Source organism: Carassius carassius, chromosome 2 (assembly GCF_963082965.1).
Source record: "Carassius carassius chromosome 2, fCarCar2.1, whole genome shotgun sequence".
NCBI lineage: Eukaryota > Metazoa > Chordata > Actinopteri > Cypriniformes > Cyprinidae > Carassius > Carassius carassius.
This window is the reverse complement of record NC_081756.1, coordinates 32,811,707-32,839,705: the sequence shown is the minus strand read 5'-3', so window position 1 is coordinate 32,839,705 and position 27,999 is coordinate 32,811,707. Positions and strand designations below refer to the sequence as shown.

The window sequence follows — 27,999 nt, the reverse complement described above, 5'->3', positions numbered from 1 at the left end:
ATCCACTTCCTGAAAAGCCTGATCAAAACAGGACATACTGCAATACTGAGAGTCATAAGAGAGTCATGGAACAAAAGAGCAGCTGATTGATAATACTTACATATTAAATAGAATTAATTCTGAATAGAATATTAATGAAATGTTGTGACTTATGTTGTTGATTGAAGGAGACTTCAATCTTGCCAACAGCATGCATAATGATTTATAAAGAGAGATTTGGGCTTATGTACCTTTGTATTTTGTGCCGTTTGTTCCCATTGAGTTGTAGAAGATCTCCACTTAAGAGTTTATTTATTGTGGGTACCAAAACATAACTGGAAAACTCATTTATATTTATTTAGATGATATAAATCACTGACTATGTGCTCATCCTAGTGGCATTTTAGCAACTGCAGCAGATTTCATCAGGGAGTCCCAGAATAGACCCTTCCTCTTTTCCTGTGCCCCCTCTCCTTCCACCCTCTCGCTCTAAAGCTCTCTCGGCAAAGCGAAGGAGAGGCTGGTCAAAAATTAGTATGGGAAGAGATACGAAAAGCCTATGTTTGGGCTGTGCCACATGCCAAGAAGGCACCATGAGAAACACCTGGGGCCCTGCACAGGGTAAAGCAGACTGAAACACCATTACTAGCCTGACACTCACAGATACTGTAGAACAGTGTTGATAGTACAAAGAAGGAGGTTTCTACAGTCCAAAATTAAAGATGTGCGTGGAACATTAAGTGAGGACCTAACAGAGACAGACATTCGTAAAAAAGACAGTACCGCTGTTCAGTCACATCCCGTCTGCAGTCTGTACTGTACCAATACATGCTCTCTCTGTTAAGAAAATGGTAAACATAAACACTAAAGTATGCTATTGCACCTGAAATCTTTATGGGAAATAAATATGATTTGTACATACGTTTGATGCTTGTAAACAGCATGTACCTGCCCCAAAACAGACTTTTGGATTATGGGGTCATCATAAGATGAACCTCCCTTTTTATGCAGCTAATAAAATCACAATAAAGCACTGAACTCGTACAAGACAGAAGTTATGGATGCACTCTGGAGGCAGCATATGAAAAAAAAAAAAGCAAAACATAAAAGTCCATTAAAACAAAACTCAGGATCCTTTTGTTGTGCCACAGGGTTGTGTGCTAGGGCTCTCGTGTTTTTCAGCATCTCTGCAGGATTTTGATGGGACAGTCCTTAGTCTGTAGTGAAAAAGAGAGAGAGAGATAGGATTAACCCATTACCAGGTGAAAACAAGATAACATCACCCCCCTTCAATTAATCTCATCACTCAGTGTATTGATTCAGTCACATGCCATATACACAGGCTATAAAACGTTGGCTCACCCAAAAATAAAAATTGTGAAAATCACTTTCTGATTCTCATGTCATTCCAAACCCATAACACATTTGCTCATTTTGGAAACACAAATGAAAATAGTATTAATTAAACCTGAGAGATTTCACTGAAAGTTCATTCCAGAATTGGGGATTTCTCGCACATCAAGTAGTTACGTATGAGTTTCCATTGATCAGTGCATAAATGTAATTCACATCAATTATGGTCAATGTTTATACGTGAATAGAAGCCTAAATTAAATCTGTTCATCATATAAAGTCATTGTGTCTTTTTAGAAGACTCGGATTAAACTGCTCCATGCATATGGATTTCTTTCATGAAGTTCGGGTAGAATGGACTTCAAATGGAAAAACATCATTAAAAATATCTTCCTTTAGTGGTCAAAGATGAATGAACATCTTATAGGTTTGTTTGTGAGTAAATTATGACAATGGAGGTTTTTTTTTTTTTTTTTTAAACAAAATTCTTTATAAAAGGAATTCAGCAGGACCATCATGATGATCTTTACATTCATCCTCAACCAAATCTTACCATGCTACCTGTCCTGTCTAAGGATAACCTGACGTGCCCTCCACCTGCCATTACCTTCTCAATCCACTTTCAGCTCTGTCAGGCAGTGGAGTTGTACGGTGGCCTGCTTTGACCCTGGCACTGCCTTTGATAAAGGGCTTTGTCTGACCTAACAATGGTGGTGGGGGCACAATGCCACCACTTTCAGAGCTCTCCGCACAGCGGCGTCTGGAGCGGCAGGAATGCTGCTAGTTCATTGTTCAACTGAAGGGCAGATCCGATAGGGGAACCAAAGGTCCCAGAGTTCCTCCCAGCCTTGGTGCCATCATTACCCCACAGCGACAACCACACCCTCAGTTTACCCAGAGAGATGCCATTAACAACCCCATGATCTTGAGTCAGCACAGGTGTCGCCTTCAGTTTTTTATTTATTTATTTATTTTTTAGAAAAATTAGTTTGGCTCAATGCAGAAAAGAAGTTGCCATCTCTCCTCTTGCTCACATATAAAGCAACCATAGATCAAGGTAACCAGTTTCAGAAGTCTGACAATGTCCAGTTTAGATTGGCCAGATGTTACATATTGACCACCTTCATTACATTACATTTACATTTAATCATTTAGCAGATGCTTTTATCCAAAGCGACTTACAAATGAGAACAATAGAAGCAGTCAGGTCAACAAGAGAACAACAACAGTATACAAGTGCCATGACAAGTCTCAGTTAGTCTAATATAGAACGCATAGCCAGGTTTCACCTTCATAGAATCTAAAATCTGATCCAGCCCAGGGCACACCCAAAGGTTTTGTCTGCTGGCCAGTTCTTGATTTTACTTGCTTTGCCAACATTTGTACTGGCCTGACCACAAAAGAATGCAAAACAAATTTAAATATCAGTGTATTTCATTATTTGCTGATCTATATACTATTTAAAAGTTTGGGGTGGTAAGATGTTTAATGTTATGAAAAAGTCTCTTAGATCCATCAAAGCTGCATTTATTTTATACATTTATTTATTTTATTCCTGTGATTTTCAGCAGTCATTACTCCAGTATTCAGTGATTCAAAGTAGAGGGTGACACGGGAGTGGATTTTTTAAAAATCTGTCCAGTCCCACTCCCGCAAAAAAAACAAAAAAACAAATCCCATCCCGTCCCAATCCCACGGAAAAACTGGGGGAAAATCCCGTCCCGTCCCAAAACCAGAAGAATGATTCCCGTTCCCGCCCACTCCCGGATTGTTTTTTTTTTTTGCTAGAATCTGTCAGTTACAGTAAAAGAAAGAAAATACAGTAGATATACACACACACACACATTAAATTTCATGTAAATCGTCCATGCTAACCTGGGTCACGCTCAAGTTCAGTTCACATGCAGAAACTGCATCTTGTTTGCTTTATCCTAATTATTTTACAGAAGCACTGCGTTTCGTTGTTATTCGCAGTGCACACAAATAAACGTCGAAAGATTGATTACTTTTATCTGTATGACCAAAAATGACGGAGTATTTTGACAACAAATTCCCTCTGCTCTGAGCATTTAATAATCACTCCACGCGCACTGATACCAGAAACACCGCTCCACCTTCACTCCGTGGATAAAGTATTTCAGTGCATTTCATTGTTATGTTCATAACGAAGCCTATATTAAAATAAAAAATAAAATAACAGGAGAGTTTCAAAGTGGCTTAGGCTATTGTGCACACTTTATCCTACCACACGCCAAACTAATAACATTGTCAGCATTAAAAGGTATAACTGCTGCATTCTGCTCTGAATTTTTTTTTTTGTGATGAACAGTACACTTTCATCATTTATTTTATCTACAGATCGATGCATTTCTTACAGATTTCTGCTTATTCAAAATCAGAGACAGATGAAGTAGCACTGTAAGATTACTTTTTTAAATGCATTACTGGGAAAGCGACTGCGTATGAATGTGCTGAATCTGTTTAAATTATGCTTTAACCCGAAAATATTCAGTAAAAGGAACAAACTCCTTGAGAACTAGCCTGTAACTTCCCGCTCGTTCATTGCCATCATTATAACCTTCTGATCGGAGAGATCCAATTGTACTCGTGATGGAACGGTGGTGAAGCGCGCTTGGATTGAGTGAGAACCACGACACTAGTGATGGGAAGTTCGGATCATTTTACCGACTCGGACTTTTGAGTCTCGTTCAGCAAAATGAAAAAATCTTTTTTCGAGTCATTTCGTTCATTTCGTTCATTTTAGCAAAATGTAATGAAAATGTTATGTGTTACTTCCCCAACACATCTAGTACTTACGCAAACGTTGATCCCACTAAAAACAATATAAAACTAAAATGCTATAAGATACAGAAAAAAAAATTCCTTCTTTACCTGGGTCTTCAGTCTGTGATTAGCTCACCTCACCTCTTATCTGACAAGAGTCCTCGGGTTTAAGTCATTCCTTAATCACGTGACAGCCACATACGCAAAACTAACGCAGTCTTGAGCCGGAAAGAGAATTGATTAGTTCATCTCATGAGTCTTTCGGGTCTCGGGTCGAGTTTGACTCGTTCCTTAATCACGTGACAGACCCATACGCAAAACTAACGCAGTCTTGAGCCGGAAAGAGAATTGATTAGTTCATCTCATGAGTCTTTCGGGTCTCGGGTCGAGTTTGACTCGTTCCTTAATCACGTGACAGACCCATACGCAAAACTAACGCAGTCTTGAGCCGGAAAGAGAATTGATTAGTTCATCTCATGAGTCTTTCGGGTCTCGGGTCGAGTTTGACTCGTTCCTTAATCACGTGACAGACCTATACGCTATTTCTGACATTTTCTGTCACTGTGTTTTTGTAACTGTTTGTAACTTGGTTTGTTATTATTTTATAAATAAATAAAACCCTGTTATAAATAAAATATTGATTAATTTGTCTTTTTGACTGTCTATCGGTAAATAAACACTAGGCTATATAATAATATAATAATCCAAGCTCACAATAAAAAGTATTTATACTAGTTTGTTCATTTTGAGTTTGCTAGTATAATAATTGCTTTTCCTAGGCAGACTTGACATATTGGTGTAATATATGTATAAGAAGATTGCTCAAAAAAGGACATAATGACATATACATTAAAAGCAAATAAAATTTTGAATTTGAATTATTAAATGTTAGTTTGAAAACATTAAGGTTATGATAACTTCAGCTTTAACAGTTTTAACCCAGCTAAGAGGGAGGAGGATAGTTCAGATCCTGGTGCTACTGCCAGTGCAGGGGCCATGTTTTGGGAAGACTTTGACGAGAGGGTAGCAAGCTTGAGGCCTTCTGCTACCTCTTCTAAGACCTCAGATGCTATAAAGGTGCAGGCCTACCTTGCAGAGCCACTCTTACCCCGCACATCAGACCCTCTGGCCTGGTGGAGGAGATGTTCACCAGTATACAAAAGCCTTTCTGAAGTCACAAAGACAAGACTTTGCATTGTGGCCACATCTGTGCCATCTGAAAGAATTTTTTCTAAAACTGGGCAGATTATTTCAGATAGAAAAAACAGACTCAGCCCATCCAAGGTCAGGGAGCTTGTTTTTTTTTAATGCAAACATGCCTTAAAGCAAGTCCTAAAAATATAGCCACAGTGTGTTATTTATTTTAAAGCTTATTTATTTTTATTTATTTAGAAAAAGACTAGCTTGTTGTGCAATATTTTTGTTGTTGTTGTGATTTTAAAGGTAATTTGTTATTGTTATAAGGCTCCGTAGCTTTAGTATCTCTTCATTTTCATTTATTTTTATTTAAATGGTTTAAAATTATTTGGGGAATAGTTATACTCTTTGATATAAAGTTTTTATTTTGGCACAAAAGTGTTATTTATTTTAAAATGTATTCATTTTAAATTATTATATAAAAAAAAGCAAAGCTTGTGCAATATTTAGTTTTTCTTTTTTTTCTTTTTTTATATTGTACTTTTAAAGTTCATTTGTTAAGGTTATTAGACCCTGTGGCTTTATTATCTTTTAGTTTTATCTTTATTATACTTTTTTATTATTTTGGAATAGTTGTCCTCTTTGTTACAAAGCTTTTCTGGCACAAAAATAAACAATAAACAACAATTCAAAAGTATGTACACAGTGTTTTTTAATGTTTATAAAGTGTCATATGTTACAAAAGTATGGTTTATACAGACAATCTGATTTAATAATTACTCTAGCCAATGTTGTCATATCACGGGACAAAAGAACGAACAACCCGAAGAACCGAAAGATGAACTAATCAATTCTCTCTCCGACTCAATACTGCATTCTTTTACTGTCTATGGTTTTAGCGTATGGGGCTGTCACGTGATTAAGGAATGACTCGACCCGACCCGAAGACTCATGAGATGAACTAATCAATTCTCTTTCCGGCTCATATTGCATTGGTTTTAGCGTATGTGGCTGTCACGTGATTAAGGAACGAGTCAAAAACCCGATAGACCCGAACTATGAACTAATCATTTCTCTTTCCGGCTCAGACTGCATTGGGTTAGCGTATGGGGCTGTCACGTGATTAAGGAACGAGTCAAAAACCCGATAGACCCGAACTATGAACTAATCAATTCTCTTTCCGGCTCAAGACTCCATTGACTGACATGTGAATCACTACTACTAGAACAGAACCTATAGAATAATGCGCATGCGCGACTGAACGAATCACTCCCCGAGACGACTCGTTCTTCCCGAGTCACATTAAAGATTCGTTCAAAATGAACGAATCGTTCAAGAACGACACATCACTACACGACACTCCTACTTTTAAAAAATCTGCTTCTCGCTCCAGTCAGAATCACACCGCTCCTCTCAAATACTCTTGTTGGGTGAATGCGGCTCACAGAAAAAGCACAGGTCAAAGCAGCGCACGAATGAAACATTTAAAAGCACATGTAAATGAGAGAGTAACTCTAGCGCTGAGTTAACACTGCTGTGAATGATCTGGTGTTTAGTGATGGGATTTATGGCTCTTTGAGGGGATCCGGATCTTCGCGATCCGTTCCTTTCAAAGAGCCGTTCAAAAGAACGGCTCTTTTGGCTCTTTTTAAATATTTAGTCAGTTTTAAGAAGCCAGCTTGGAGGCATCTCAGTTTATCCTGGAAATAATTACTGGGAGGAAAAATGAGGTGAGATTTGTAGTCAAATAATTAAAACTCAGATATCACACACCAATATCTGAGTTTGAATTATTCTGAAATATTGATTATTACCTCGTTTGTCATGTGTGGACTATATTCCATAGGGTTGCACAAATCCCTCTGCTTAGACAGTGACAGTATTTAAAGTAGATAAAATTAGAATAAATAAAATGGAAATGTCTACATACTACATACTATTACTACTGTAAACTTTGCAAATAGGACATCAGCCCCTTCAAGTCAATGAACAATAACAAAGTGGGCTGCAATGAACATGCACAACTAATAACTAATAACATAACGCTATAAAGGGTTGGCCTGCGCTGGGTGCGCCCCTCCCCCTATAACTGTTCTGTCTCGCGGAGGAGCTCATTTGTGTGCATCTGTGTGAAATACGCATAGGAAAAAAGAACGACAGAAAGAACGGCTCCCCTCCAGCCGCGACTCGGCTCCCATCGTTCATGTTTATGAGCCGTTCAAAAGAATCGGTTCGTTCGCGAACGTCACAACTCTACTGGTGTTGTTCAGTAGCTATATGATGGAGAAGCCAGAACTGCAGCTGATAGAATGAGCGCTGCAGCATCATACTACATTTCTTTAAAAGCAGATTGTAGAGACATTTTTACCGTCCACGATCCAAAATCTTCATATCGCACACCCCTAGTTTATAGTTAATTTATATAAAAGGTAGGCTATATTTGTGTATAAAGTTGGGGATCCAAGTGTTGGGGATCCATCCCGTCCCAATCCCGTGATTAACAGTGATTTTGTTCCCAATCACGCGGGATTCCCGTGGGATTCCCGTGACCCGCGGAAATCCCGAAAAAAATGTCAGCCTCTAATTCAAAGTCACGTGATCATTCAGAAATCATTTTAATTTGCTGATTTGGTGCTCTTTTTTTCAGGATTCTTTAATGAAATTCTATATGTATTGTGATTATTATATGTATATGTTAAGTCCTTACACGATCAGATTGTGGTTTTCAGAACATCCTTACTGGTACTTTCAAGACTAACACTATGTCAGACAACTAGATAAATTCTACAAGGGAGTGAGAAAAGTGGTACTCAAAGATAATAAATAAATAAAAGTAATCTCTCCAACTGAACACAGAAAGCCGACCATTAGTTAGCCTTACTCCTGTGCACATACAAGCAAACAAAAGTGACCATTTTTAGACTGAGCATATCCAGTTTGGGTTAGTGATGTGTTATATATTTACCACCTTCATGGAATCAGAGAGATCCGATCCAGCCATCCTCTGCCCTAAAAAGTGCATGGCAGCACAAGACCATCTGCGTCACTGCATGGACACCAAACTCCATGTGCGTCACCATACACACCGCTCACACATCACAAGCATGTCATAGTGCCATGCCACAGTAGGCCGCCGCTATAAGTGGGACAATGACCAAACAACTGCTGCCTCCCTTTCATTCCCGGCCTATTTTAGGAGCTGTTCTGCCAGCCTACGATAGTGGGATTGCCCATGACCCTGCGAGTCTCTTCTTTCACACTTGGTAGATGAACTTATAACGGGTGGCACCAGCTGGTACAGACGTCATTAGTCCAGTAGAACGGTGTTAGCACAGGGAGATGATTTGGGTGAAGTCGTGGCCTAGTGGTTAGAGAGTTTGACTCCTAACCCTAGGCTTGTGGGCTCGAGTCTTGGGACGGCAATACCACAACTTAGGTGCCCTTGAGCAAGGCACCGAACCCCCAACTGCTCCCCGGGCGCCGCAGCATAAATGGCTGCCCACTGTTCCTGGGTGTGTGTTCACGGTGTGTGTGTGTGTGTGCACTGCTGTGTGTGCACTTGGATGGGTTAAATGCAGAGCACGAATTCTGAGTATGAGTCACCATACTTGGCTGAATGTCACGTCACTTCACTTTCACTTCATGGCATTTAGATCACCTTTGGTGCAGCACTGTGCTCCGTTTCATCATGACAAAAGGAGAATGAACAAAGATGCCAATTTGTTCATCAAGCAAGTGCCAGAAATGCTAATTAAGTTCACGTAAGGCTATAGCAAATGTTGCATATACTGGAAGAAACACGGAGTGCTTAACAGACTTTTAAAAAGTCTGCACTTAAGACTGATTTGGATAGATTTAAATAGGAATCTAAAATAGCAGTCCCAACTAATTCTGTATTGTCCCCTTACCATATTTTACTGCTATATCTTTCTAACCTATCCTCTCTTTCTCTACATGATAAAAAATGTCACATCCACAGGCGGAGAAGCTCATCATTACTAATTAGGGATGTGCCGATCTGTGACTCAGTAATGGTATCGGCTCCGATACTGCCTTTTGCAGGGTATCAGCCAGACGAGACAATCCAAATACAATATTGTGCATATACTATTTTGTGTTATTGTTAAGCCCCACAAAAGGCACAAAACATTATAAATCACCAGTAAGTTTTCGTGCATTACATTCCAAGTTTTCTGAAGCTGTTCCATAGTTTAATGTGAGGCACAGATTAGTGTTAATTTTTAATTTAGTCATTTAAATTAGTCTTAGTACTGGTGTCAAATGTACTTTTTAGTTATTATCATATTTAGTCAACCTTGTCCTGTTTTATGTCATGTCAAGTTTTAGTCGACAATGTTTTGAGCATTTTAATTTAATGAAAACGTTGTCACATTTTCATCATGCTGATAAAACCGCGTGAGCACAGAGAGAGTGAGTGCACAGGACACAGGTTGAGCGAGAGGAGACACGTTGTAAGGCAGCATATATCTGAGCATTATACAGTCTATGATCTGAGCACGCGCATCTGGTTTTGTTAACAGAGCAAAGGAAAGTCAGTGATGCGCGTGTTGATCCAAAATGAGCGGGTGCCCACGGTTACGAGTCATCCAAAAATATTTTTAATGATATTCGGGTCACGGTCGGTCGGGTCCTTTGAAATAAAAATGCCAATTAAACCTTTGTCATTTATATAGTACTAGACACATTTTTTAAATACATAGGCCTACACTTTATTGGCTGAATAACTGGCATGAAGATGACGCAGGAGCTCAGTCTGAAGGTAGAGATGGAGGCGGCAAAGAAGACTGCATGGGGAGCAACGTCGCTGTTTTTGGTAAAACATGATTTTGACGACTTCATTAAGTTTTGTTTTATAGAAAACGCTTTTTAAAAGATTTTCTATTTGTATAAATTGTATCTTAATTTTGATCACTTGCATTGCATGTGAACTAAACTCAGCGTGTGCCTCACAGATTTGGGAAATATAGGCTATATATTACAGAAAGCTTGAAATGTCTTCTTTTAAATGAAAATATTCAAACCAAAATAAATGTGCTACTCTCTGATGATGTAATCCATTTGAAATGTGCATTTCTCTCTGGCGTTCATGGCGAGTCTGCATTGTCAACTTCATCTTTGCAGCGACACCGAAAACACTAGTTTATTACTAAACAATAAAATGACTCCTTGCATATTTTCGAACCAGCAGGCCATTCTGGGTTGAGCGAGACCCCAAGGAATGAGTGAGCAGATCGGGATATTCAGAAATGCGCTCTCCGCTCACGAGCTCTGATCGGAACAAACCCGAGCCTCAATGTCTGCTGACCTTGCAGAAACATACAAATAGACACAGCCAGACTAGACTATTTTAGTAAAAAATTATGATCTTACTGACGATTTTGTATAATCCTTGAAAAATTGTTTATATATTATGTTTTTTTTTGTTTTTTTTGCCTAGTTAGTTTTGCCTACGTTCCTATGGCCCAATGACACTACGATGAGCATTTACTGCTTTTTAAAAATGCGGGTCAGGGAGTGGGTCGGGTACAATATTTTTATTTTCTTTTGCGGTCCGAGTTGCGGGAGGGTTAGTTGAAAACGTCGGTCGGGTGCGGGTTATTAATACATTGACCCGCGCATCACTGGTGCGAGTGGATAGATTCGCGCTTGCGCATTATTTTAATGTCCTTTCGCGTTACAATAATGCGCTCTCCTTGCTGCTGCTGAACCGCGTACACATAACTTACTGTATACGCACTGCAGACGGAGTGCGTGTGACCCTTGGGCAATAAATATATTGGGCAAAACATATAACACCTGAGGCACCGCTACAGTGAGCTCTATGACCAATGCATGGCAAAAAAATAAAAATAAAATTAAAAATAAATAAAATAAAATTATTTTATTTTTTTCCATAGGTCTAGACATTTTGTTTGACATCTTTACTTATTGATTATTTTGACTTATGTCTGTTCTAGAGACATTTGATAAAACTCCCATTGGTTTTCTTTTGGAAATATGTTTAAAACTTATACTGAATGCATTTATGACTGTAAAGCATGTCTGTGTGAGTCAAAATCGTGATTAAAATTGATTAAAAAAATCGTGATAGGTTTTTTTTCGTCCATATAGCACAGCCTAATTTGAATAAGACTTTGCTGTGTTATTGTATGTATTGCATGTGGCGTCTCATTAGAACGTGAATGACAATTGGTCATTTTACTGTCTGTCAGGTGCTGGCTTCAAATCTGAGTGGCTTGTCTTAAAGAGGAACCATGAATAAACTCTTGAAATCTGGCAATCGCAAATATGAAAGCTGTTTAAGCTTAAAATATTCCCAGTGTTACTCGTCGTATTTTTATTTAATTAATTAAATTAATACATTTTATTTACTAGTAATACTTTAATTACAATTATTATTCGTAAAAAATACAATTAGAGTTCTCTAATTTAAATCTGACTTGAAACAATTATGATTAGAGAGCTCTACATATTAATTTTTACTAGTCATATGTCTCCGTTGACTTTCATTCATTTTTAATTACAGAGCTCTACAATGGAATTTTTACTAAAAGGTATTACAATTAGAGAGCTCTCTAATTCAATTGTTACTAGTACAAATTGTATTAAAGAGCTCTCTAATTGTAATTCTTACTACTAAGAATTTAATTGTAGAGCTAACTGAATTATTACTAGTAAGAATGTAATTGAGATCTCTCTAATTAAATTAGAGAACTCCATAATTAAATCCTTGGTAAATTTGACCTGAATTAGAGCGCTCTCTAATCATAATTGTTACTAGTAAGAACTGAATTAAGAAACTATAATTCCATTCCTACTAGTAAGAATGCAGTTGCAGAGCTCTCTAGTTGTAATTGTAACTAGTAAAATAGATTTAGAGAGCTCTCTTATTGGCATCTTTACTAAAAATGCTATTATGACAAGAATATTTTAAGCTAAACGGCTTGCCATAAAGCTTGGGTAGAGGCATGTACAACAGTCCGCAATAACAGTTTGTCTTCTATTTTTCAATGAAAACCTAAAGAAATTTTGGTATAGATTTTTTTTAATACATTAAAGTATTGCATTTAACATTGATTATAGGGTGCACATAAGTGGTCCGCAGGTCCGCATGCCTGACCAAAATAAAAAATTCGTTATATAAATATGTTCTGACAGCGCATTTGCCTAGCGACATGGTTGACAGCTGTTAATACACGGTTACCATTTTAGATCACAAACTGTACTATATACGTTTTATTTTCAACCTGAAAGCATAAATCTAGGCTATGCCATGCCGTTTTCAAAGCACAATGCAAAACTATGACATTCATCCACTGACGCTGTTTAATCAGCAGCAGCGCTAAATCCGGAAGCGTGTATACTTGCCGGAAACCCGCCAAAATAAAAGCCTGCTTTTTAAGTTTGAATATGATGAAAATGCTTTTATTTATTTATTTATTTTTAGACTCTTCTATCCAAAGCGACTTAAAATTGGGGATTACATAAAGCGATTCTTCTTAAAGAGGCAAACAAAGAAAGTAGTAGTAAATATTAGCATTTTATTTTTAAGTTTACTATAAATTAAATATATTTGTATTTAATTCTAGGACTGCCTTTTTATTTTTAATAATATTATCACACACTATTATTTAGTTTATTTACTATTATTTTATTTAAACTAAAACTAACTAAATAAAGTGCAATAATATTATACCTATTATTAATTCATTTTAAAGATGAATATTTAAGTCATTAAATTCAAGTTTGTTTAAACTCTTCTCTCCAGTGCGGCTGTCAGTCATCCTCCATTCAGCATTCAAACTGTGTGTTGTGTTTAGTTACGATCTGTAGATAAAGATTCTTAGTTTTGCATAAAATGACTTTATCTTGCTGTTTCTATCATGTTACTTGCTACCGGGTGTCCGTTAGATCACAACACTGGGTTAGAGCGCACTATAAATTATTCTTCACATGCACAGTAACTTTCTTTTCAGTAAAAAAAAAAGGCTTAAACTATTGTATATTTATTTATTATATTTTAGTATATATTTATATATAAATTAGGGCTGGACCAGAATAATCTTTTGGTGGGTTGTCTTTTGATTTTCAATTTTGAGATTCAAATATTCTTTTTTTTGTTTTGTTTAACACCGGACGTCCCTCAAGAAAAGCTTCTCATTCGTGATTGAACATGAACTGCCCATGATTCAGTTCATCTGGAAGAGAAGACAAAAATGCCAAAGACCTCAGATGTGTGTGAGCACGTTAAATTGAGTGAAGACAAGACAAAGGCAGTATGCCAAATATGTGATTTGAAACTGGCTTATCACAACAGCACATCAAGTCAAAAATCTTAAAACCCCAGAGTTCTGTCAGTAGTATGCCTATAGTATATTGTTGCTGCTTTTATACGCCATGTTAATCAGTCATTTTGCGCATGATAAAAACATGCACTTAATTAGCTTGGAAAATACTTGTGAACACGGCAGTCATTTTAAAACATCCCTAATATATTTATTTACATGCTTTACATTAATGTATTATACAGCAATAAACAGAGCAATGTGAAACATTTTACCAGATTTTGTCCTACACTTATTCACTACTATTTGTTTCCCGCACTAAACTTTTTTTTTTTTTTTTTTTTTTTTGATGATCAGGTCAACACAGTTTTTTACATTTCACAATTTTACACGGATTAAAAAAAAACTGAGCGGGTATTGGATCAGTTCTGAGAAAAAAAATGGTATATGTGCATGCCTATTACTTATTGTGATTACACATAAGAAAGGTTGAAAGGTATACAATAAAACAATTTACAATAAAAGTACAAGACACAGTTTTACAATAAAACAATTTCTGCAAGTAATTGTGGTTGGTTGTAATTATGGTCATGCGAGTCAGGACCCCCACTCAGCTTTGCCATCGCAGGAATAAATTACATTTTAGTATACATTAACATAAAACACAGTTATTTAAAATATCACTGTTTTGTATTGTATTTTTGATCGGCCTTGGTGAATAAAAGGAGACTTTCAAAAACTAATATTACCAACAAAAAGTAATAGTTATTGTTAGCTTTGCATAGAGAATATTTACTTATATTGATCTTTAGAAAGACTGGAAGCAGGAGACAAAATTCTTTGACGTGCCCTTCACCTGCCATTACCTTCTCAATCCACTTACAGCTCTGGCAGTCAGTGGGGTTGTACGGTGGCCTGCTTTGACCCTGGTGCACAGAAGCAGTGCCTTTGATAAAGGGCTTTGTCTGACCCAACAATGGTGGTGGGGGCACAATGCCACCACTTTCAGAGCTCTCCGCACAGCGGCGTCTGGAGCGGCAGGAATGCTGCTAGTTCATTGTTTAACTGAAGGGCAGATCCGATAGGGGAACCAAAGGTCCCAGAGTTCCTCCCAGCCTTGGTGCCATCATTACCCCACAGCGACAACCACACCATTACTAACTTTCCCACCTACACACAAGATCAAGGTGAAGATTTCTATGTCTGAAGATTTCTAGTCTGAGCATGTCCAGTTTGGGTTTGTCAGGTGTTACATATTAACAACTTTCCTGGAATCAAAGAGATCTGAGTCAGCCATCTCCAAGTGAATGACATCTGCATCCCTGTGGGGACACAACTCCAGAACACCGCTCACACATTATAAGCATGTCATAGTGCAATGTCACCCGATTGGCACCATAGGAGGAACAACAACCGAACCCCTGCTCCCTTTAGCCTATTTTCAGAGCTGTTCTGCCAGCGTATGAGACAACAGGATTGCCCCTGACCCTGTGGGAGTCTGTTTTTTTTTACTAGTTGATTAACTTAAGAAACGGTAAACATCAACAGTCCAATAAGACTGCATTGGCAGAGAGAGATGATTCATGTGATTAAGACACTGAAGAACTTCACCTTGATAACAGTGACCCACAAACACCAATCATGGAAATCCTGAATGTACCAAATACACACACACACACTATATCACCTTCTGTGGAAAGTTCTCTAAATGAAAACAGCTAACCTGTTGCAGTGCGAGCCGTTTCACCATGACAACTGTTCATATAATTGATGATACAAGAGGACAATAGGTGGGACTTAAGCTCATCTAAGCCACCTATGCCAGGAAACACAGTCATAAAATATGAGACAAGCGGATGAATAAACCGTAAGATGCAAGGATGGTTTATATCTTTGTGTAATGTGCTAACTATGTTGTTACTGTATTGATGTACAATATCTTTCAAAAGTTTTTGGGTCTGTAAAATTTTTTACATATTTTTTGTCAATTATGCTTCATTTACTTGATCCAAAATACGGTAAAACAGGAACATTGTGAAATGAATTTGAAATGTTTTTTTTTTTTTTAATGTAATTCATTCCTGTTATGGCTAAGCTGAATTTTCAGCATTAATTTCTCTAGTCTTCAGTGTCAGTTCATGATCCTTTACGAACTCATTCTAATATGCTGATTTTCTGCTCAAGTAAACATCTGCGTTCTTTCACCTCTTTTATTTGTGCTTTATACTAATGAGTGTCAAACGCAACTAGAGAGGTGACAAAGTTTACGGATGATTCAGTCATTGTTTCCCTTTTAAATATTGAAGATCTTGATCATGGTCCTGTACTGACAGATTTGATTGATTGGTGTAAATTGTCCTTTCTGGACATTACTGTACTTAAAACTAAAGAGATGATTATAGATTTAAGGAGGAATCCTACAGTCGTCTCTCTAGTGGTCATTAATGATCATGTTGTTGAGGTTGTACATCAGTTTAAATACCTTGGTACTGTAAGTAATGGACAAAAAGTTGACCTTTGAGGCTCATGTGGATGCTGTGTGTAAGAAAGCCCACCAGCATATGTTCTACCTGTGGAAGATTTGCAGTTTTAAAGTGGATCGTACTTTAATGAAGATGTTTTACTCTTGTTGTATTAAATCTGTCATTACTTTCCATTTGTGTGTTGGTATGGGGACCAATTTTTGCTGCTTAATATTTTTTGTGGAAATCATGAAACATTTTTTAAGGATTATTTGATGGATAATAATATATTAAATTATATAAAATATATATATATTAAAAAAAAAAAGATTTAAACTGTTGTCACCTACACAAAGAAAAGTCTTCCTTACAATCATTATCAAATAAATCATGCTATTTATTTATACATGCCCTATTAAGTTACCAAATAAGTTTCAAGTTCAACTTGTATTTTGATACTCTGACACTGGATGAAGCCATACACAGGCTAAAGATGAATCTATGTGAAGCGAATGAGAGTGACAGACAGAGGTATGTATGTATTAATTTAGAGAGAGAGAGAAAGAGAGACCGCCGGGGGGTAATAAAGAGAGCCAGACGGGAGTTTATGATGTGGTTGCTAGGCATGCTCTGATTCGCCTTTGATGTAAACAGAACACACAGGATATAACTACACAATAAACATTGGTCGAGTAACTCACAAACACAATAATTTAACAGGTAGAATCAGTGTGACTGTGTGTGTGCACATATGTCCATAAGACTCAAGCTCAGCACTTCATGTTCTGGACCAAAGCATTCCTGTCATCTCTCAACCCTAATTTGGGTCCATAGGTTTTTAAAAAGCTCATGTGATCGCTTGGGTAGTACTCGACAGAACACCTCAACATGTGCTAAACGCCATCACACACTCATGTGCTGCAATCCACTGCTTCCTTATGCCTCCTTAAAAAAAAAAAACATTGCCAAATTGTTTAAAAGGTCAATATGCAAGGCTAAGGTGTGTTTATGCAGGTCTACGTGTGCGTAGTTAAAAGAAATTGTCATGGATCTACTAATCTTTGTGCACACAAACACGGGCTGAAGGTCTCTCTAGGGAGGGGAAACTTGTTTGCTTATAGGGTCAAAGTTTCAGTCTGTCTCAACGTAGATCAGTAACTCAGTATACCAGTAAACTAGTGGAGGTTAAACTCTAAAAGCTGATACAGACTCATCTACAATCCCTGACAAACACTAATGGCCCACAGCAATACATCACCTCAAAATGAAGAAATTATTTTGCATATAAATTAGCATCTTATGTAATCGTCCCCTAAAAACTGTATCCGATTAAGGTCAGTGAACCCAAAACAAGCCTAATTATAAAGAATTTTTTTATAAATAATTTGCAGCTATATTTGCATACTTTCTAAAAAATATATGGAAATATAGAAGTGCACATTCTGAGACTGTTCTTTATACATTTAGGCCCAACAAGCTACATAGTGTCAAAGAGAGAAAGAGTAGTAAATTTGGCACTAAGGTCAATTTTATATAGTCTGTGTTATCTGTATTGTTCTCACTCTTTTATGTGCTTTGTAAAGTAATGAAACAGAAATGAGTGCGTGCTTGTTTAAACAGAATTTAACACAGGAAAAGGATCCCGTTACCTGCGGCCCTCATTTCCTGCAATAAGAGCAATACTGTTCAGCACATGCCATGGTCATAAATAAGGTGCGCTCTCAAAATAACACTGTAAATATAGGCATATGTGATGTACAGAAGAGCATGATGCCTCTTGAGCAGAACTTTAGCCCAGCACAGCTCATCTGAACCACAGAGGTCTACTACATAAAGCTACACTTAAAAAAAAAAATTTTACATTCTCATTATTTTTTCCCTAATTAAAAAAAAAAAATCTGTACACAAATAAATATATAGAGCTTTTTAATCAAATGAAGATCACATGATCAGCAGAACATAATTCTCTACATAAAAGGGTTCCCAGGTAAACACTAAAATATAATTGCTAAAGTTAAGGCCCGTTCACACCAAGCACAATAACTATAAAGATCGTTCTCAATATTAAAGAATAGCAGAGTCCACACTACAACTATAACGATAAAGACATAGAGAAACGGTATCGTTGGAATCATTTTCAGAACGATTTTTTTCCAGCTGATGAACGATACAAACATTGACATCCAATCAGAATCCACCCTGCTATAATGAGCTCGAGGATTTAAAGCGGCAGACGCATGTGCGCTCAGAATAAACAGACGATATCGTTCGCTGGTGTGGATGCTAATATCGTTATCTTTATAGTTATCATTCTTGGTGTGAACGGGGCTTTAGTGTTGTAACTAACTACTTATCTATTGTCTCAGCCACAAACACACTTTAGAGATGGGGCAGATGTTACTGTAGTGGCAGCCAGCAGCAATAGGAGTCAGTTTCACAAACACCACCAACTGTGTTTTTCAGAAGTGCTCTGGAGTATCAATTAAAAAACAGGATTTAATAGAATTCCAACGTTCCATGGTATTAACATCTAATAGCCTCATTGTAACATGGAACCATTCACAGAACATTTCTGTAAAAGGTGTTTACTGAAAGAGGGTTCGCAATAAAACACAGCCTAGTCTTAGCATTAGATATGCAGCAGAGACCAAAATAACCGTTTCGAACATTTCTCTGCTCAATCTGGGACTATTCAGTACAGAACAAACTCTTCTGTTCTAAGCTACCTTGGCTGTTTATCTCGTGATGTGTGATAGTCCCAGAGTGAGCTCTGAAAAGCACTGTGTTGTGATTAAACGCATTCCTGTGTAGCAATGCACTCGCTAATTTACATTCCAACACCACAGAGAGGGTGTACCCCATACTCCAACAGGACCCAGTACCAGCATAGCCAAAACATTGCCTTAATAACATCCCAGTCCCACAAACCGTTGACCTGCACACAATGTCAGAATAAAATGACATCTCAGTAAACCTTAATGTGCAAAGTGTTTCTTATGGGCCAAAAAGCACATATCACTGACTAGACACTTCTTTTTGCTGTATGCCCAGTAAAGAGCGGTCACAGTATGTGATTTCTCTTGATGCCCATTTTAGAAATAACGGTCAGGTGATATGGACATTCATAACAAACCACCAGTAACAACAAGCTTTGTAACAAACCACAAGTTATCACAAGTTGAAATGGGAAGTGGTATTGATTAAAAGCCCGAGAGGCAGTGTTTTCAAACAGATTCAGCTTAAACTTAAGCTACAGCGGGAGGCCGTGGGTTCGGTAGGGGTGATTAAGAATAAATGAGGAACAAGTCACATGAGAAGAGGCAATGACTTTTGCACTTTGATTGGCCTATTAGGTTGTTCACGTGATAAATCTTGTCCTGCATGTACACACCCAAAAAATGATCAGAATGAATAGCTAAAGAATTGTGTTAATGGAAAGGCTCATTAAAAAAAAAATACACCACAAACTCACCCACTTAGAAAACACTACTTGGTGTAAAACGTAAAAATTTAAAATAGAACCGTATTGGTTGTTTTTTTCAATAATGCAGGTAAAATTTATGTCAAATGAGTCAACATTAAGTGTAAATGGGACATGAATTTACATTCAGTTAAAGACAAAACATTGAGGACAACAGCTTTTGAGATTTCATAAAATTGCACTAAACCAAAGGATTTATTTGTGATTTTGATTAATTGTGCAGCCCTACTCACCATGTTCACATATTCTGTTCTCCAAGGTACTTCTAATAACATGGCACTACTGTGGTAAAATTAAGTTATAAAAAAGTGAAAAGGAGGTCAATAATACTGAAATAACAGACATTTGATAGCAGAGAGAGAGAGAGAGAGAGAGAGAGAGAGAAAGAGAGAGAGAGAGAGAGAGAGAGAGAGAGCTGGCTGGACTGAGTCCTAGTTTCTCCAGGTGGATGAACACAGCAGGGTTAAGAACAACATTTTTCATCACTGATGCATTTGCTGTAGCACATGTCCTGCACTGCATATTAACCCACATCAAAAGAAAACAGTGGATAAGCCAACAAAACATCCACAAGCTTGAAACATGAAACTGCACACACAACATGTTTTGTTCCAACACCTGGTACCAACAGAACAAACTGAGCTCTGCAGACCACTGAAGTCCTGAAGGATTTCAAAATACATAAAAATAAAAAATAAATCACTCCTTTGTACATTTATTTCTTTTTAGGACATCAAACGTTCGATTTTATAATAGTCTTGGCCTCTCAAGACTGATATTTTTGCATCGTTTCGTTCGCTCTATTAATATTTTACACACATTTACATGACACATTAATAGTGAGTGGACACAGAAGCGCAGAATCTCTGTTTGAGAAATTAAAGTCTGACAGCAAGATTTCAAATTATTGGTTTGGTTTGTACATCAATGTGGATTGATGCGTTAATCCAACCCACAAGCTACTAAAGTGTATAAATGTTTGCAGGAGTTTTCTGCATGGGATAAGCATGGGATCTTTGGGAATGTGTAAACGTATGCCAAAAACCTTCGATCCCACACCCAAATATAGGTCCTGTAAACTGTCTAAAGTTTAAAGTTACTGTTAAAGTTCATTAGATAAAAGTAGAAGCCTATATATTTCAAAGAAAATTGGAAAACAGATAGCAAAATTATGGATAAAAAAAAAATAAAAATTATATATATATATTTTTTTTATATATTATATTTATATATATATATATATATATATATATATATATATATATATATATAAAAATATTCTAATATATTATCGTCTACAATATCGCAATTGTTGTTTTGAATTTTAAATTATCAGGTATACTGCAAGAACCAACCTAAACACAGCTACAGAGTGCACACATAAACTACGTGATGTAGTCTAGAAGGTTAGACTAGTGCTCGTACACATTTAGAGGGAGTTCTTTCACTGCATGGATCAGTGTATTATGCATTTACAACGATCACAAAGATAATTGGGTCAGAAAATATATACATTTATATTTCATATAGTTAATATTTAATTAATGTTTTTAATAATTAATGTTTTTCCTCCAAAAATGAGCATGATTACAAAGGTGACAATGATTTTATACAATAGTTCAATAAACAAGAAGTTAATATTATGTCTCGTGTTTTAGTCCATAGAAAAAAGACCATAGTTCCTGTTTTTGCTTTCACCAACAACAAAAAAAGCACTGTTTTGCGTCTCTGAGGAACATGACTATATATATATAAATAAAACTTCAAATATCAGTATTCAACGTTTTATGTTTAAAATATCGAAATATTATTTATACATTTGTAACTGCAGGTTAAATGCATTCATGTCCAGCTAAATGCCACTTCAGATGCCAATTCTGTGTTTCCAATGCATTGCAAAGAATACTTTTGATGATACTGATTTTATTTGTTTGGAAACAGCCCAAATGTCTTATTGTTGTTATTGACTTTATTGATTAACTGTAAGAATTTGATGCAAAATTACTTCATAAAATGTAAAAAATAAATAAAGCCCATAAAAAGATAAAAATCAATTTAAACTTAATGTAGAAATATTAATTTCGGTCCACTGACCACCACATGGAATATGAAGAATATCAAAATTGTTAGGAGTCGGCAGTCCTTAAGGTACCAGCACAATACACTCAGCAAAATATTGTCGGATTATCGTTATCAATAAAATCCCAAAAAACTGAGATATCATTTTTTGTCAATATCACACACCCCATGTCATATGCACTTGCAGACATAGGGACAGTTTGTATCTGTGATATTAGTTATATATATTAAAATAATGAATGTGGCCTGAGTGAATATGCAGGCCACACAGAGATGATGAAATCCATATATGAGCTTTGCTTTTGAGATGATTCACTGACTTTTGAAGACAACAAAAACTGTCACTCTATAACTTAGGGCGGCCAAGAGTATTTTCACCAACAACAAAAAAAAATTCTATAAACTATAGACTATATATAAACACAACTATAAATTGTGATAAAAGTTCATCAGCATATTGATTAATAACATGTAGCAAAAAAAAAAAAAAAAACACTGGTGAGAAACTGAGAAAGTCGCAAAAGAGCGACCAGTGGGAAGAATGAGTCTGGAGCCATGAATTTCCCAAGCTCCCTCTGTCAATGATCTAGCATCCCCTCAGCACCTGCGTTCAAAATTCTCTCGCACCGCCCCAGAAACAACACATCTATGTATTTTTGAAAAGCGAAAATTCAGTTTTTCCAACTTTAAACCCAGTCCCCAAGGAAAAAAGGTTATTAAATACAAAGCCAGCAAAACGAGTTCCGCGGTGTCCCCACCATTTTTTAAAGCAAAGTTACGCCACTGACTGTAGTTAATGGCAAAAGGAATGTTTGGTAATGTAAACTAATATTTCCTACTGACAAACTACAGCAAAATATAGAAATAACGGACTTAAAACAATTTCTGTTGGTGAAAATACTAGTGGCCTAAGACTTTAGCACAGTAGTGTATATCACACTAAAACTATATAGAGCAGTTATATCACACACAACGGAAAGTTAATCATGAATAATCTGAAGACTACTGGAATAGTATCCTACCTGCAGTGCCCCAAAAGCATGGGGCGGTGTATTACGAATCCTTTAGCCAATGACATATCATGCAATAAATTTTACACCTAAACCCTACAGTCTATATCCAGGGCTAATAGGCAGCAACGCTGCCTGAAAATAAAGTTTCTTGTGTATCATCACCTGAGTCATACAACAGTTTGCCAAAGGAAAAGAAGGGTACTAGAGAAAGAGAGGATGAGAGAGATGCTATTAAGTTATCACTTTATTTAAAACCACCTTTTTCTCTCTCACACACACATTCATCTCTTCTTCAACTATGATAAACAAATGAGTCATCTAGGGCTCACTGAGAACACCGACTCACTAACACTTCATTCTCTCACTCACCCTGCAGCAACACACACTCAGCCAAGCACACAGCAGCTCCTAAACAAAGTGGATATAAAAAAGAAAAACATTCAGGGCAAAGGAGTTTGAGAATGCAACAGGAAGGAGATGCCAAGAGGAGGGGATCCATCACAAAAAAGTTAAAGACATTATTGGAAGAGAGCTGAACTGGATGATGACATCACTGAATCGATGAACTGAATTTAGCCGGAATAAATTACTCTTTGTTATTGTCTTCTTGCATTATTAAAAAACTATTTTCCTCTTTAACACTTTAAAGCTGCTTTGACAACCACTATTGTATAAAGCGCTATAGACATAAAGGTGACTTGATTTTCTTCCAACTACACAAAACTAGATATTTTTAAGAAAGTTGCAACTGTTTTTGCCCATACAATTAAAGTCAACAGGGTTTAAACAACATTATATTGCATAGACAAAAAAAAAAAAAAAGAAACATTGAAACATTAAATTTTATCGTAACTATATTTTGTTACATAGAAGAAAGTCAGTCATACAGGTTTGGAATGACAAGGGAGTAAATGAATAAAGAAGCTAATCTTTTTAACTAATCTGAATTATCATTTAGAAGATAAATAAATATATATATATATATATATATATATATATATAAATACTGGAAACTGAAACTGAGGCTGACATTTTCAGGAAATGTATCTTTTATATCAGCATATTAAACACATTTAAAACAGACATACTAAACGCCAGAAAGGAAAGTCTGTTCAGAAAGGAAGAGATGATTTTAGGAGACAAACCATGAAAAACTATTAAGATTGCTCACCTTTAGAGGTCGATGTAAGCCCCTCAGATTTCATTAAATCTACACAGGCATAGGCACCATTCTCTGGGGGAGGAGCGCTGGAGGATGACAAGGGAAGCGCATCATGACTGTTCCCAGGCTGGAGATCATCTCTCAAGTCTAGGGCGATGTAGTTCAGGCCATTCTGGTGTTGCACAGGTAGAGTCCTTGCAGACCTCACAGAGGGGGAATCGGCTCGATCCGAGAAGTTTCCATGTGTAACCTCACTGCCGAATCTCACGCCATCAGTCCAAACACAGTCAAAGCTCTGACGATTGCTGCAGCCCACCTGGTGAGCCCCACTATTGCTAGACACGGTGCCATTGGAGTCAGTGCCACTTCCACCTGATGCTCCTGATGATGTGACAAAGGTCTCGGAGCTGTGTCTCCGCCTCCCCTGGGGATCAGCACGGACAATCTTAGGCTCAGTCGGAGGGCTGCAGGGGAAAAACTGTTGCTCCAGAACACACAGGTGCTCAAGCATGGCTGTAGGGCTCTTGGACTCCTCCTCAGGACCAAAAGACATTTCCGTGTAGTCGTCAGGCTTACCCACTGTGAGCCTACTGCAGTGGGAGGATGAGGAGGGCCGGATATATGAAGGAGGATTCCAGGGGGCCACCAGGGAGGGCCGTGGGGACCGACTCTTTGGTGGAAGACCATTCACCTCCACAGTCATGTAATCCTGTGGCAGCGGAGACTTACGCTGCTCCCGGTTAATACTAAGGGTTGAGGGGGAGCCTTCAGCAGAATATGTGGGGCGATCCCCAAATTCAATATTGATGTATTCTCCAGGGCTGGAAGGGCGCACTGACACTTCTCCTGCTCGCAGAGAGCTGTGCAAACTTCGCCTTCCCAGGGGCAGGCGGTTCGGCCGAACGGCACGGCGGTCCGTGAAGCCATTATGTTGAGAGGACTCAGGAGGTGGGCACCTGCTACTGCGATCTGGGGTGGCTGTGGGTGAACTGTAGACTGGTTTTGCTGGAGAACTCATTGGGACATAATCATCATGCTCACCCTGGTCTCTGGATGGAGCTTTGTATGAGCGAGGGAGGGAGAAATAGGGACTGTAGGATTTGGGGACACCGGGAGTGGTCAAGGCATAATAATTCTCAGTGGAAACCTTCTGAGCATTAGCTGTGGCACTGCTCTGAGACATATCCATGTATTCTGCATTCTCAAGGCGGAATGAGGCTCGTCGTCCTTCCGCATGTCTGCTAATGTCAGGACTGGATGGGACTGGAGAGTCAGTAGCCCCACTTCTACCTGGGAGCATCATCATATAGCCTTGATAGTCATTGTGCTGGGGAACATGTAAAGCAGCACTTTGGTTTCGTGCAGAGGCAGAGAGGAGGATATTTGGTTGCATAGGCATGTAGTCTGCATCACTAGCGGAGGGCAGCACACCTGCCATCATGGGCATGTACCCATCATCCTTAAGCCTGTCTGCATGCCGTAGGCTAGGGGCCCGGTCCTGGCTGTGTTCAGAACTGGAGCTGTAGTCAGAGCAGAGGGAGGAGGAGGTAGAGACAGTTTGGACACTGCCACCCCAAGAGCTACTCTCAGCCACAGCCTCGTCCAGCGAGACGGTGGTCTGGGTCATCTTCTGATAAACAGCAACTCCAGCAGCACTAGTGCCCCCTACTTGCCTGGAGAAGGAGGGCGTCCGCCTCCTTAAAGACCCAGGTCGAGAATCTTCATCTGCACTCTCATCTTTGATTGCCTCAGCTGCACTTGTTCCAAACACATCGCGATTCCAGCCCATAGCCATGTAGTCATTGAGGCAGTGCTCCTCACGGATCGGTGGTGTGTTTGCCAGGGAGTCGGGGGTGTTGCTTCGTACTCTGAAATACCGGAAGTCTCCGGGGCTGGAGCCATACTCATCAGATGAGTTGAATCCTCCATCGCTCGGGGATCCACAAATGGACGCGCTGGAGGGGCGAGTGATCGTGTCTGACACAGAGCCATGGCCGCTGCTGCTGGACATGCTGATGGGACTGGTGGTAGAAGGAAAGTGTGACACTGGCAGCGAGGCAGAACGGGCATGATAAGTGGAGCCTGGCGGGGCACGAATATAGCGGGCCCCAGCCCCACTGCTACTTTCCTGTCGGCTCAGGTTAGCACGGGCTGTGTTGAGATGAATAAGGCTACCTGTAACAGAGCGAAAGGGGCGGTTCATTGTGCTTTCTCCCTCGCTTGAGGTGCGGAATCGATACCCACTTGCTCCACTGTTCTTCCTGCTGGGTGGCGTGCCCACCACAGACTCGGTCCGAGACCGCCGCTGGAGCCCCGTCTGGCTGGGCGGGAGGTTGCCCAAGTGTCGGCGTGTGGTGATGAAACCCATCGGGTTGGTGCCAGAAGACTGGCTTTTGCTTCTGGGCCTGAACTCGGCAAATGCCTTCAGTGCCTTCATGGTCTCTAGAATGGTCTCGTGCATGTTCTGAGCCACCACAGAATCATCCACCTGCATCCAAACCTCCCCAGGTCCTATAGAAGAAGAGCGGCCAACCTCAATGAAGAAGAAGCTCTCTGAATGGCCGCAGCGTCTGATGTTCATCAGCTGCAAGTTCACGCAAGGCGTCTCAGAGTTCAGCTTCACCAGGTGAATGCTCTTGGAGGACAGACAGAGCCTATACACACCAGTTAGATTCTTCGTCTGCCCCAAGCCCTTCGGTTTAACATTTACCTGCCACACTTCCTTAAAGTCAGTCCCAGGTATCACAGTACCGTATCCATCGTCAATCTCATCCGCTTCCAGATGGCCTCTCCTCCCCTCATTCATGAGCTCACTGAGCGCCTGGTACCACTCCTCCTGCTCCTGCTCATTCTCAGCAACAATCGCAAAGTATTCATCCTTAGTGTACAGAGCAATGAGATGTTTGTTCTTAGAATCTGCCCTTTTATTCACAGTGAAACACTGGTAGAGATAGATCACTCTTTTGGGGGCAGAGGCGCCAGCTGAGGCGGCGGCGCTAGAGCGCAGAGTGTTTCGAAATTTCTTCTCACTGTCATAATATTCCAGTCTGCTCGGCACCAGATGACTCGACCCCCGCAAGACGAAAAACCTTTTATGGCCGTGTTTCTGCTTTCTCAGATAGCCACACTTCCTAATGTCGTCCGACACGGAGGAACTGGTGTTTACAGCAGGGCAAGCTGAGGTAGTGTGTGTGTTACTCACAGCAGAGTCCTCGAGCGCCCGGTTGAGAGAGGACGTGGATCCTTTCCTCGCCGGAGACTCCAGCTGCTGCTGCTGTGGATGTTGTTCACTCGGTTGAAGAAAAGCTGCGCAGCTGACATCAAGCACGGAAAGGGGTTCCCCGGCAGAAGTGTCGCCGTTCGCCGTTGCAGTTGCAGGTTTAGTCCCGATAGCCTGCTGTTGCGTTTCCAGCATCAACATTTTTGCGGTTTTGCCTTCGTGGTAGTTCTCGAAATTAGCCATCAGATAAGAGATTTAAGGTCACCTCACCTCAGGCTTATAGACTGTGACCCCATGTTTGTTTGTTTGTTTGGGGGAACGGTGTCTCAGGCGGCGCACTTAAGTCTTTTCAGTGTTGAGCTTCTCTCGGTCGCCACATGAAAAGCAGGTATCCCAGCCAATGCTCCTCGAATTCAATGCCAGCAACTGCAACATGACCACATTTACCCGGTCTATTATCGGTAGATCCTCCTAGCGGGCCACCAATCTGCTGCTTGCGCCCTGTGTACACTATGGAGCGCAGCACAAACAACACATGACTCGTGCGTCATTCGCCTGTGGGCGGGAGGAGGCGCCCGATTGAGCGAAACGTGTGATTGAAAGCTGCTGCGACTAATCGCGATGGAGCTTCTCGGAACTACGTCAATGTGACTGACCAATGGTTTCACTCGGAGTTTCATTGAACTTGCAAGGTGACGTCTGATGAATGATAGGGCTTTGTCCAATGAAAATCTGTAAAGCAAATTGCGTCATAGGATGTCGAGCGTTCATTGGCTGTAGCGTTTGAATGAAGAGTCATCCGTCCTATCACAGACGTTTAGGTTGTTTGTTCCTTTTGGGATGCGTATCACTTGCATGTTTTCTATGTATACTCAGTTCATTGTGCCTAATTACTAGATTTGTTTGCCAAACATCCGTGAATACATAGTTTTATAGCAAATATCCCATTATTATTATTGTAGTTTGCCGGTGATTGGTATTTTAACAAAAGTAGTCTGGGGATTTGTAAAGTAGTAAATTGCT

The 27,999-nt window shown here is 39.1% G+C and overlaps 1 protein-coding gene and 1 long non-coding RNA gene across 2 annotated transcripts; both read right to left on the bottom strand.

Moving 5' to 3' along the window:
• Nucleotides 1–27,509, bottom strand: LOC132109044 (insulin receptor substrate 2-B-like). Its single transcript, XM_059515286.1, has 2 exons — nucleotides 23,766–27,509; nucleotides 1–1,196 (listed from the first exon to the last, which is right to left on the bottom strand). The coding sequence occupies exons 1-2, from the start codon at nucleotides 27,217–27,219 to the stop codon at nucleotides 1,192–1,194; spliced, it is 3,459 nt and encodes a 1,152-aa protein (XP_059371269.1). The 5' UTR covers nucleotides 27,220–27,509; the 3' UTR covers nucleotides 1–1,191.
• On the bottom strand, nucleotides 2,321–2,878 carry LOC132097892 (uncharacterized). The gene is made up of 2 exons (XR_009422790.1): nucleotides 2,622–2,878; nucleotides 2,321–2,453 (listed from the first exon to the last, which is right to left on the bottom strand). It is a non-coding gene; the product is annotated as an uncharacterized LOC132097892 (long non-coding RNA).
• Nucleotides 27,510–27,999: the final 490 nt, after the last annotated feature.

Excerpts from the sequence above, each read along its gene's own strand:
- LOC132109044 (XM_059515286.1), bottom strand. The coding sequence starts at position 27,219 with ATGGCTAATTTCGAGAACTACCACGAAGGCAAAACCGCAAAAATGTTG.